This window comes from Eptatretus burgeri, chromosome 12, assembly GCF_056783735.1.
Source record: "Eptatretus burgeri isolate ZD-2024b chromosome 12, Ebu_testis_v1, whole genome shotgun sequence".
In the NCBI taxonomy this organism is placed as follows: Eukaryota; Metazoa; Chordata; class Myxini; order Myxiniformes; family Myxinidae; genus Eptatretus; species Eptatretus burgeri.
This window is the reverse complement of record NC_140972.1, coordinates 97,507,455-97,519,927: the sequence shown is the minus strand read 5'-3', so window position 1 is coordinate 97,519,927 and position 12,473 is coordinate 97,507,455. Positions and strand designations below refer to the sequence as shown.

Below are 12,473 nucleotides of genomic sequence, written 5' to 3'. Positions count from 1 at the left end.
GAGGCCTATGTGTGAGGAATCTGTGAAGGGGTAGAGCATCACCTGTGGACAGGTGATTCTCGTCCCGCTTACAGGGGAATTCACGCATTGTGTTCATCCAAGCCCATTGCTCGGAGCACTGCAGTTAGAGCAGAGAGTGGTAGGCTCTTGACAGAGGAGTCTGAAGTGAAGGCCCGCTGGGCCGGTTACTTTGAGGGGTTGTACCAGGCTGATCCCCCAGCTGTCGAGTTGGACGTCAAGGGTGTTACAATCCCTGTTGCTGATCCTCGAATCAACCGTGGTCCACCTTCGCTTGTGGAAGCACGGACTGCAGTGAACCGGTTGAAACGGGGCAAAGCTCCAGGGTTCTGTGGCATCCATGCTGAACTTCTCAAGCCTGGTGGAAATGCTGCACTCGTGTCGTTGCATGCAGTTTTGTGCTCTGCCTGGAACACAGGCATCATCCCAACTGATTGGAAGAGGGGCCTCGTTGTTCCTCTCTGGAAAGGGAAGGGTGATCGCCAAGACTGCAACAACGACAGAGGTGTGATGCTGCTCTCTGTGCCGGCCAGGTTTTCGCTCAGATAATTCTCGATAGGGTTCGCCACCATCTGCTTGAGCACCAGCGTCCAGAGCAGTCAGGCTTTACACCAAAGAGGTCAACGATTGACCGTATCCTTGCTCTTCATGTCCTCACCGAACGCAGACGAGAGTTTTGGCAGGGGCTGCTTGCAGCCTATGTTGATCTCTGTAAAGCGTTCGATTCAGTGAATCGGGATGTCCTCTGGAGGATTCTTGGTCTTCGTGGGGTGCCACCAAAACTGATCGATCTGATGTCTGAACTCTACTCTGGTACTGAGAGTGCTGTGAAGTGTGGTGGTACCATCTCTGACTTATTTCCAGTTGTTACTGGAGTTCGTCAGGGATGTGTACTGGCCCCCACACTTTTCAGCACTTGTATTTACTGGATTTTAGGGAGGATGTCTGAGAGATCAAGCTGCGGTGCATCGTTTGGGAATGTCAAGATCTTGGACCTTGATTTTGCAGATGATGCAGTCATCTTTGCGGAGACTTTAGACATCCTTTTAGGGGCCCTTGAGGTGCTGAATGAGGAGTCGGAGCCACTGGGATTATGGGTTTCTTGGGTCAAAACTAAGATCCAGGCTTTCGGTGACATCTTGGATGCTGCTGTCCTGTCTGTGTCTGTGTCTGTTTGTGGTGAGGATGTTGAGGTTGTGGAGAGATTCACTTACCTTGGCAGTGATATTCATGTCTCTGCTGGCTGCGAGTCAGAGGTCAATAGACGTCTGGGTCGGGCCTGGGGAGTCATGGATTCACTGGATCATGGGGTGTGGCGCTGCCGGTACCTGTGCGGGAGGACGAAAGTCCGAGTCTTCAGGTCCTTGGTACTTCCAGTCTTGCTCTATGGATGCGAGACTTGGACTCTGACCAAGGATCTGAGACGGAGACTTAATTCCTTTGGTACCAGGTCTCTTCGGAGAATCCTTGGCTATCGCTGGTCGGATTTTGTGTCCAACGAGCGGTTGCTGAGAGAGACTCGGATGAGATTTGTTACCTGCATAGTCCGTGAGCATCAGTTGCGGCTGTATGGACACGTGGCTCGTTTTCCTGACGCTGATCCTGCTCACCAGATTCTCTCAGCGAGGGAGTCTCATGAGTGGAGGAGACCAGTGGGTCGACCACGTGCCTCATGGTTGCAGCAGGTTGACCATCATCTCAAGGAGATGGGGATGGGCCTGGCATCAGCCTGGGGGATGGCCAGACGGAGGCCCTGGAGTACCGGCGGAAAGTGGACGCAGCGACGCGCTGTTCTGGCACATGCTCCCATACCTGACCTGACCTGACTGCACTGGAAAACGCGGGACAGGAATACAGTACTGTAAATGGTGGAGACTTGTAATACCCTCCCCAACCTGGAGGCAGCGCTACACGATACACATTTACATGGAGAATTTGCACACAAACAGGCAATTTACTGATGGTGAAACACTGAACATGGTGCACACTCACAGGTAATTTACTAATGGTAAAACACTCAACATGGTGCACACAAACAGGCAATTTCTTGATTGTGAAATGCTGAACATGGTGCACACTAACAGGCAATTTGCATGCACTCCTGTCAGGTGATGTTAATAAGTGACAGGTTGTGATGAGTTTGCTGACTGTGTGATACAAGTGATTGGGTTTCCATGCTGTTTTCGATGCATTTTTAGGCCAGGATGACGGTTTGGGATGTACCTGACCTTGACCATGGAATGGGAATTCTCGGTTCCGTCATGTTCTCGGAAACCTTCTTGGATTCGCGCATCACCGCACGTGATTCTGGTGAGTGGGAAGTTGTGATTAGGTCACATGATTCCGTTCCAGTCTGAGTGCTGTGGACGTTCGGAACCCAAGTGTTTTGTAACCGCTAGTCATTGCGTGCACTTTTCCAGTTATTTACCTGTTCAAAGGGTGTCGATCATCATCGATTAGCCAGCGAGGACGAAACATCTGGGAAATGATATCCAAGCGGAATGTTTTTGTATTTGAGAATCACAGGCAACTGCATATTACGATTTTAATGTCTTCGTGACCGAACCTTTAATTGATGATCTCATCATTATCTACCTCATCACCTGCTTCTCCAGGTCCTCAGCATTCCTCTTTCCTCTTTCCTCTTTCTCCAACTGCTGTAGGTGAATGGAATGTAATCTATTGCTGTTTCTTCATAGATTAATAAATGTTTTTTTTTTTAAACAGATGGATCTCATTATATGAACAGTCATCATGTTGTTCTCACCGTGTCCATTCCTCGTTATGCTAACTGGAAGGTGAGTACGTGTTAAAGTCCAAATTACGGTTTTCATGTTCTCATGAAGTGGTACGCTATATGTTGTTTGTTTTTTTAATCTCCATGCTGAGATTCTGGTTTCATCATTTTCTGCAGTAGCTTAACTTGATGCTTCTTCATTATTTCCACCTCCTTTCCAGAACTGGGCAGATCTGGCATTTAAAAAAAAAATCATTTCTATCCAAAATCCAGACTCATGGAGGGTAGAAAAGTAACATTTAGGTATCAGAGCAAACCAACAAGCAATGGGAATGAAGGAACAGGCGAAAAAGAGATCGAAAGTGAGGAAGATGGTCACCTGCAAGAAGGAGGGTCAATGAGAGGAGTAAAGGTCAAAGGTAGAGATGTAACATCACTCGAGGTGAAGATGGGGACGATAAACTGCTGACTGTTTAAGCTTTGGTGGGAAGAATTGGTTGGATTGGCTCAAAAAGGCACTTCAACAAGCAAAATAAGAACAAAGGAGTGGAGGTGAGTCGTACGACTTGTGTTTGGAGGCCGAACAATGAGGGGATTACGATAAGGACTTGTCCATCCTGAAGGGGCAGGGAAGGTGCAGAAAGAGAGCAAGACCACGAGGAGAAACATTTAAAATAGAGGTGCAACCAACTCGTCTGTGATAATCAAGAAAACCTCCACTAAACGCGAATAACCATTATTCCAGTTACAAAACACACAAACTGGAAGGTTTTCTCACCGTCGTTTTCTTTAACAATCCTTAATATGCAGTTTAACATTCCAAATGGATCTCTGTACATGAGTGTGTTTGTACCTATGTTCGTGTTATATTTGCGATAAGTAATTTTACTGCTCAGTTGAAAAGTTGTAAATGGCATATTAATTAATGAGTGTATTTGACGTCTTATTCAGGTCGTTGTAAGTGATTTTTGTAATCCTTTATTCACACGATGCACATCCAGAAAGACACGCATCCCCGATCTACCTTTAAATTGAATCGTTCTCTTGATGGATGCTTGACATAATGTCATGATCTGTGCCAGCTTGACTGTTCACTTTTCTCAATGCCAGGGAGTGGCCAACAAATATTGTTGGCATACTGTAGGTGTAGGAAATCCAAGCTTCTCAACTATTGTAGTTTGGGAATACACAAACACAGAGCTAGCCAGTTTAGCATGTCACCTTCTGTAACCCCCATGTTATGTAGTCACTGTATCAACATCTCAACTTGTACACCTGACATATTGATGAAGGTTGGAGGTTTAACCACTCCCTGAGAATATTGATACATTTAAAACATGGCTTTGATGAATTGTCATTCCATTGCACATGAGTTAACATAAGCGAGTTTGGAATTGTCATTCCATTCCAGACAGCCAGGAACAACTCCACATCTGATTTCATGACACCATCGAATGTAGCTTGATTACTGCTGCGATCATAAGAACTGGTCACTTTGACAATGGGCACTTGTCTTGTTCACTGATAAATCTGTCGACCAATATAATCGACGTGTTTGAGTCTTGCAAACCCTGGACAGTGGTTTACACCATGCAACATTGTTGAGTATGATCAGGTTGGAAGGTTATTCAGCGTACACACTTTTGCAAAGGACACTTGCAACCATGATGTAATTATTTATTTTATTTTTTTTTGGTCAGAGCTAAAAGAAAAGGTTGTCACAAAGGAAAATAACTGGAAAAAGAAGAATGCATTGATGCACTACAGAGCATTAGGGGAATAGCTGTGATAATAGGGGGGCAGGGTCTCAATCGATGTAGAAAATGGGAGAGACCATGAGGTGGCAGCGGACAGCAGACTTGAAGGCCTTGAGGATGGAGCATCAGCCAACAGTCTCAGGAAGATGGTTGCACAGTTGAGAGAATAGGAGGATGAAAGGATAGAGGTGAGCTTTAAAGTTTGACATGGGGAGGGTAACAAGGTCGGTTTTTCTTTTTAAAATAATGTGACCTGGTGTAGCAGGGGCTGGATAGAGAAGTGAAAAGACAGGAGGGGCAAGTCAGACTGAAAAACAACCAACCTTCTACATTGAGCAACACACAGACCCTTAGATTTTGCCCACTTTCATGAGATTCCACTGACATGGAAAGCCTTCGACATCACAACCTTAAGCGAGACAAGATGGGATGAAGTGGCCCGCATGGGAGAGCTCTATTCCATGGCACTTTGTATGAAGGCCCAAAATGGGTTCCAGAAGATTGTGAGTCCAAACAGCTCCAAAGACTGTACCTCTCACAGAGACTGACGACGCAAATGAATTGGTGAGTTTGCCGGCTGATTCTTCAGGACGAGCAAAGTGAAAGTGTGGGATTTTCTTGCATTAAAAGACATCCTTCAGGTAGATGAGTAGTTGCTTACTGTATGTTCTCATAATCGACAGAGACGGATGCTGATATGGGCTGCCTGACTGAGGGGTAAGGAACAGTCCAGCACAGGGTTCAGTAATCTGCAAAATGATTTTATTTTCAGTGACTTAGAGAGGTCATTGACATAGACCATGAACAGTGTTTGTTCCAGAGTACTACCTTGAGGGATTCTGGCCTCAAGGTTAAATTGGGAGGGAAACCATCCAAAGTCATCCACTGTTCGTCAGCATACAGGAACTCTGAATGCCAGTCCAGGAGGGGACCCTCAATATCATTTGGTGATTGGTATAAAAGCCTTTGTATAAGAAATAGTCTTTTGACAAACGAGGAGTCAGACGCTTGGTGGATATGCATACAGACGCGTGTAGGTACACGATTGTACTGTGTTTTCAGATTGGAGAAACAGACGTTTCGGACTTGGAGAACTCGTGGAAACTTGGGAAGGTGAGTCATGAAACGTAAGATGTTCATGGTACAACTGAGCCTGGTTAATAGGCTTATTTAACATCCATACATTAAAAAGGTGTGTGTGTGTGTGTGTGTGTGTGTGTGTGTGTGTGTGTGTGTGTGTGTGTGTGTGTGTGTGTGTGTGTGTGTGTGTGTGCGTGTGTGTGTGTGTGTGTGTGTGTGTGTGTGTGAAGATGCTAAAAAAAATGCAGTTTTATACTGATGACTGTTAAAGCTTGCTTTGCAGCACCATCTGTTTAACACAAAAGAACTGTAAGCTTTTGACATGTCGGGATAGGTTATTTGACGTTTCTTGTGTTATGTTGGTTTAACTTTAAATATAAATGTATTAAGTCCTGCCAGGTTAAAGAGATTTTCAGTAAAAGTGCATTTATAAATGACGTTAAAGAGATTACGGTGTTCTATGTTATTGTATAAAGTAATGTCAGATGTTTAGGTTGGATAATGTATTAATTGTGTTTTTGTGCATTTTCATCACTGTACTTTTAACAACTATCAGGTGAGCTTTATTTGTGATATACCTTAATAAATCAAAATAAACCCTCTTTGATGATGTACCTAATCAATCCCTGTGTGATAATGTCAGAAATGAGTCACTATGATTATGTCCATAATGAATCCCTGTATAATGATGTCAATAATGAATCACTGTATGATTATGTCAATAATGAATCACTGTATGATTATGTCCATAATGAATCCCTGTATAATGATGTCAATAATGAATCCCTGTATGATTATGTCCATAATGAATCCCTGTATGATTATGTCCATAATGAATCACTGTATGATTATGTCAATAATGAATCACTATGATTATGTCCATAATGAATCCCTGTATAATGATGTCAATAATGATTCACTGTATGATTATGTCAATAATGAATCACCTTATGATTATGTCCATAATGAATCCCTGTATGATTATGTCCATAATGAATCATTGTATGATGATGTACCTAATATTCCTTGGGTGATGATGTACCTAATGAATCCCTGTGTGATTATGTCCATAATGAATCCCTGTGTGATTATGTCCATAATTAATCCCTGTGTGATTATGTCCATAATGAATCACTGTATGATTATGTCCATAATGAATCACTGTATGATTATGTCCATAATGAATCATTGTATGATGATGTACCTAATATTCCTTGGGTGATGATGTACCAAATGAATCCCTGTGTGATTATGTCCATAATGAATCCCTGTGTGATAATGTCAGAAATGAATCACTGTGTGATTATGCCCATAATGAATCACTATGATTATGTCCATAATGAATCCCTGTATAATGATGTCAATAATGAATCACTGTATGATTATGTCAATAATGAATCACTGTATGATTATGTCCATAATGAATCCCTGTATGATTATGTACCTAATGAATCATTGTATGATGATGTACCTAATGAATCCCTGTGTGATTATGTCCATAATGAATCCCTGTGTGATTGTCCATAATGAATCCCTGTGTGATTATGTCCATAATGAATCCCTGTATAATGATGTCAATAATGAATCACTATGATTATGTCAATAATGAATGACTGTATGATTATGTCCATAATGAATCCCTGTATGATTATGTCCATAATGAATCCCTGTATGATTATGTCCATAATGAATCCCTGTGTGATGATGTATCTCATGAATCCCTGTATGATTATGTCCATAATGAATCATTGTATGATGATGTCAATAATGAATCACTGTATGATTATGTCAATAATGAATCACTGTATGATTATGTCCATAATGAATCCCTGTGTGATGATGTATCTCATGAATCCCTGTATGATTATGTCCATAATGAATCCCTGTATGATTATGTCCATAATGAATCATTGTATGATGATGTACCTAATATTCCTTGGGTGATGATGTACCTAATGAATCCCTGTGTGATTATGTCCATAATGAATCCCTGTGTGATTATGTCCATAATGAATCCCTGTATAATGATGTCAATAATGAATCACTGTATGATTATGTCAATAATGAATCACTGTATGATTATGTCCATAATGAATCCCTGTATGATTATGTCCATAATGAATCCCTGTATGATTATGTCCATAATGAATCCCTGTATGATTATGTCCATAATGAATCCCTGTGTGATGATGTATCTCATGAATCCCTGTATGATTATGTCCATAATGAATCATTGTATGATGATGTCAATAATGAATCACTGTATGATTATGTCAATAATGAATCACTGTATGATTATGTCCATAATGAATCCCTGTGTGATGATGTATCTCATGAATCCCTGTATGATTATGTCCATAATGAATCCCTGTATGATTATGTCCATAATGAATCATTGTATGATGATGTACCTAATATTCCTTGGGTGATGATGTACCTAATGAATCCCTGTGTGATTATGTCCATAATGAATCCCTGTGTGATTATGTCCATAATGAATCCCTGTATTATGATGTCAATAATGAATCACTGTATGATTATGTCAATAATGAATCACTGTATGATTATGTCCATAATGAATCCCTGTATGATTATGTCCATAATGAATCCCTGTATGATTATGTCCATAATGAATCCCTGTGTGATGATGTATCTCATGAATCCCTGTATGATTATGTCCATAATGAATCATTGTATGATGATGTCAATAATGAATCACTGTATGATTATGTCAATAATGAATCACTGTATGATTATGTCCATAATGAATCCCTGTGTGATGATGTATCTCATGAATCCCTGTATGATTATGTCCATAATGAATCCCTGTATGATTATGTCCATAATGAATCATTGTATGATGATGTACCTAATATTCCTTGGGTGATGATGTACCTAATGAATCCCTGTGTGATTATGTCCATAATGAATACCTGTGTGATTATGTCCATAATGAATCCCTGTGTGATTATGTCCATAATGAATCCCTGTATAATGATGTCAATAATGAATCACTGTATGATTATGTCAATAATGAATGACTGTATGATTATGTCCATAATGAATCCCTGTATGATTATGTCCATAATGAATCCCTGTATGATTATGTCCATAATGAATCCCTGTGTGATGATGTATCTCATGAATCCCTGTATGATTATGTCCATAATGAATCATTGTATGATGATGTACCTAATATTCCTTGGGTGATGATGTACCTAATGAATCCCTGTGTGATTATGTCCATAATGAATCATTGTATGATGATGTACCTAATATTCCTTGGGTGATGATGTACCTAATGAATCCCTGTGTGATTATGTCCATAATGAATCCCTGTGTGATTATGTCCATAATGAATCCCTGTGTGATTATGTTCATAATGAATCCCTGTGTGATTATGTCCATAATGAATCATTGTATGATGATGTACCTAATATTCCTTGGGTGATGATGTACCTAATGAATCCCTGTGTGATTATGTCCATAATGAATCCCTGTGTGATTATGTTCATAATGAATCCCTGTATGATTATGTCCATAATGAATCGTAATACTCTATGATGATTTACCTCTCATGAAATGCAGATTGCGGGATTGGACTACTTGGGAAATCGACTGAGTGCAGCACGTAGAGTCTGCGTTGTGAGCAGCTCAGTTTTGAGCAGCATCATTGAGGGTGAGAGAGGAGGTGTATGGACACCCTTTACCATGTTTGTACTGTATACCACTATAACCCAAAGTAAAATTAACTTTTCTTACCCGTTTTCTGTGATGTTAAACTTGTTATAGTGCTTGTGTGGTGCCCGTGCCAGGTGAGCTGAGCTTTTTCTCAGCAGGACTTGCGTTTGTTCACACGAGAGAAGTCTTTGTCATCCCCATGAGCCAATTCACTGCACTCAAGGTCTTTGACACGGTACAGCCAGACATCTTAATCTGATCTGGAGGTATTTAAATAATATGATTAGCCATCTGATTTGAGGGAAAGTTTTCTGGTCCAATTTTGTGTTGTTTATCTTTAGAACTCTTCCACTGCTGTGGTTATGTTGGTGGTAAAGTATAAAAAGACATTCTTGCCACTCATTCCATGGGATCTTCAAAACAGCTCCTCTTGTGTGGCTTTTGGCTTTTGGCCTAAGTCATTGGTCCACAGAAAATTCTACTCCAAGGTAAACCTTTGGTGCATTCTCAGCCTGTCATTATTTATACCGATGCACACGTGTATGTGATAACACGACGTGCGTTTTAACGATTATTGCACAGATTGTATATTTGGTCACTTGTTTGTTGGTAAAATGGTCTGAGTCGAGTAAAGTGCATCTAAAAACGTGATCACAAGCATTCACTTTGAATCTGGAGAGACGTCCTCATTCGTGTCCACACATTGTCGTGTTATATGTCGCTCTATCTAAACTGACAGAGTACAAATGGTATCCATGATGAGTTGTATTCAGCCATGTTGATGTCGTGTAATACACCAATCACAAGTTCTGGGATGATTATTACCTCCGCCACCGAAGGTGAAAGGTTATGTTTTCATCCCTCTCTGTCTGTTTGTCTCCTACAGATCACAATTTTAAACCAATCTTTATGAAACTTCACCACATGGTAGAGTTTGTCATAAGAAAGCCACCTATTGTTTTTGAGGTCAAAAGGTCAACATAGGTCTTAGGTCAACAACTTGGGTGAGATTTCTAAAAACCTCAATTTTCATCCAATTGACTTGAAATTTGAGGATTTATACTTCGGGTCACTGAATTCAACCAGCTAATTATTTTTGAGGGCGACATAGACCAAAAGGACAACATAGTCCGAATTTATAAAATTGTCAATTTTCATCCGATTGACTTGAAATTTGAAGAGTTGTTGCATATTTGCTCATTGCATTCAACCACCAATTACATATGAGGTGAAATTTGTTTTATGGATTTTGCAAGTATCGTGCTCTGCACGACGTCGTCTTCTTGTTTGTCTGCTTGTTTGTACATCTGTTTGTGTGCAGAATATCTCAAAAAGTTATGGACGTATCCAGATGAAATTTGGTGGGCAAGTTTGGTGTGTCGATATGGATGAACTGATTCGATTTTGGAGAAGATCCAGATCCGGATCCGGCTGCTTGAATTTTTAAGTCATTCTTAACCATCGAGGGACGGGGCCAAAAACGATATATAGCATGATATCTCAAAAATTTGTAGACAGATTCCTACAAAATTTGGTGGACATGTTGGGTGTGTGACGAAGAAGAATTGCCTCAATTTTGGTAAAGATATGGGTCTGGATCCGATAATTTTTTTTAGCAATTCATCACCATTGAGAGATACGGCTAAACCGATATGTAGCGCGATATCTCAAAAAGTTGTGGATAGATCAGATGAAACGTGAACACATTCAGTGGGCGACGAGGACGAATTGATTCGATTTTTGTGAAGATCTGAATCCGAATCCAGATACGAGAATTATTGAAGTTTTGTAAGTGAATCTTCACCATTGAGCAAAAGAGCCAAAAACGATATTTCAAAGATATTTGTTCTCGTGGATCAGCATTGTGTGGTGGAGTTATGCGCTCTACGGAGTGCCCTTCTAGTTGTTCACTGGTGTTATTTCCTTTCCAACCTGTTCAGCAGTTAGAGTTCAGAACGTGATCAATTTGATGTGGTTGAATAGTCATAGTTTGAACATTCAGAAAGGCAGTCACATGTTTATAGTAGAACCGGATGGATGCTTTATTAAATCTTTGCATTTTAATTAAACAACCCCAATTTTGTGTGCATAGTTTATTTGCTCACCTGGAACGTTGTTCTGGGGAGCTGCTTATGGGATGGCATATCATCCGTCCGTCCCTCCGTCCACAAACACTTGCAACTTCTTATCTGAAACTACACACACTATTTCAATAAAACTTGACCACAACCTTCATCACGCGGAATGCACCAAAGTTTGTTCACGGCATTAAAAAAAACAATCAAACCCGAAGGGTGCTCCCCAAAATATGTATTTGCTTTCTTCTCCGAAACTACACACACCAATTTCGATGAAACTTCACCACAACCTTCAACACCCATGATGTTCCAAAGTTTGTTCATAACATTAAAATAAAATAGGGGCAATATCCTTGGGCACTCACCTGATAGCAGCTGGATAAGATAACCAGGGAACCCTGGGCGCTCACCTGGTAGCGGCTGGCTAAGATAACCAGGGAACCCTGGGTGCTCACCTGGTAGTGGCTGCTTAAGATAACCAGGGAACCCTGGGCGCTCACCTGGTAGTGGCTGGCTAAGATAACCAGGGAACCCTGGGTGCTCACCTGGTAGTGGCTGCTTAAGATAACCAGGGAACCCTGGGCGCTCACCTGGTAGTGGCTGGCTAAGATAACCAGCGAACCCTGGGTGCTCACCTGGTAGTGGCTGCTTAAGATAACCAGGGAACCCTGGGCGCTCACCTGGTAGCGGCTGGATGAGATAACCAGGGAACCACTGGTAGGCATAGACGACCCATAAAATATGTAACGGAGAAGAAAGTAAATACCAATGGATTTTTTTTTAATGCCGTGAACAAACTTTGGTACATCATGGGCGATGAAGGGTTGTGGTCAAGTTTAATCGGAATTGTGTGTCGTTTCTGAGAAGAAAGCAAATAAATATTTTTGGGGGGCAATCCCCTGTAGATCACCATAGGGCCTGATTTTCAGCTCACCTGGAATGTAGTTCTGGGGATCTTATGAGATGGCATGACGTCCATCTTTTTTTTTTTTTTTTTTTTTTTTTTTTGTATACCTTGGTCGAGGCTCGTATGAGAGCTAACACACAACTCACAGCAAGGAGGCATGAGACAAGAGGGGCGGGAGTGGAAGGGACAAAACATTGGGGAACAGACATATTAGG

The 12,473-nt window shown here is 41.2% G+C and overlaps 1 protein-coding gene across 3 annotated transcripts in view; it reads left to right on the top strand.

Moving 5' to 3' along the window:
• The window catches only part of DNAAF9 (dynein axonemal assembly factor 9), a 72,262-nt gene that overhangs the window by 43,775 nt on the left and 16,014 nt on the right, over positions 1–12,473 (top strand). For all 3 annotated transcript variants that reach the window (XR_015050062.1, XM_085849028.1, XM_085849029.1), the window contains exons 17-22: positions 2,217–2,328; positions 2,746–2,816; positions 5,575–5,625; positions 9,181–9,271; positions 9,408–9,508; positions 9,615–9,761. Coding sequence is in view for 2 of the 3 variants with exons in the window: in XM_085849028.1 (XP_085705154.1) it covers positions 2,217–2,328; positions 2,746–2,816; positions 5,575–5,625; positions 9,181–9,271; positions 9,408–9,508; positions 9,615–9,761 (573 nt within the window). In the remaining variant the exon portion in view is untranslated. The remainder of the gene's footprint in view (positions 1–2,216; positions 2,329–2,745; positions 2,817–5,574; positions 5,626–9,180; positions 9,272–9,407; positions 9,509–9,614; positions 9,762–12,473) is intronic.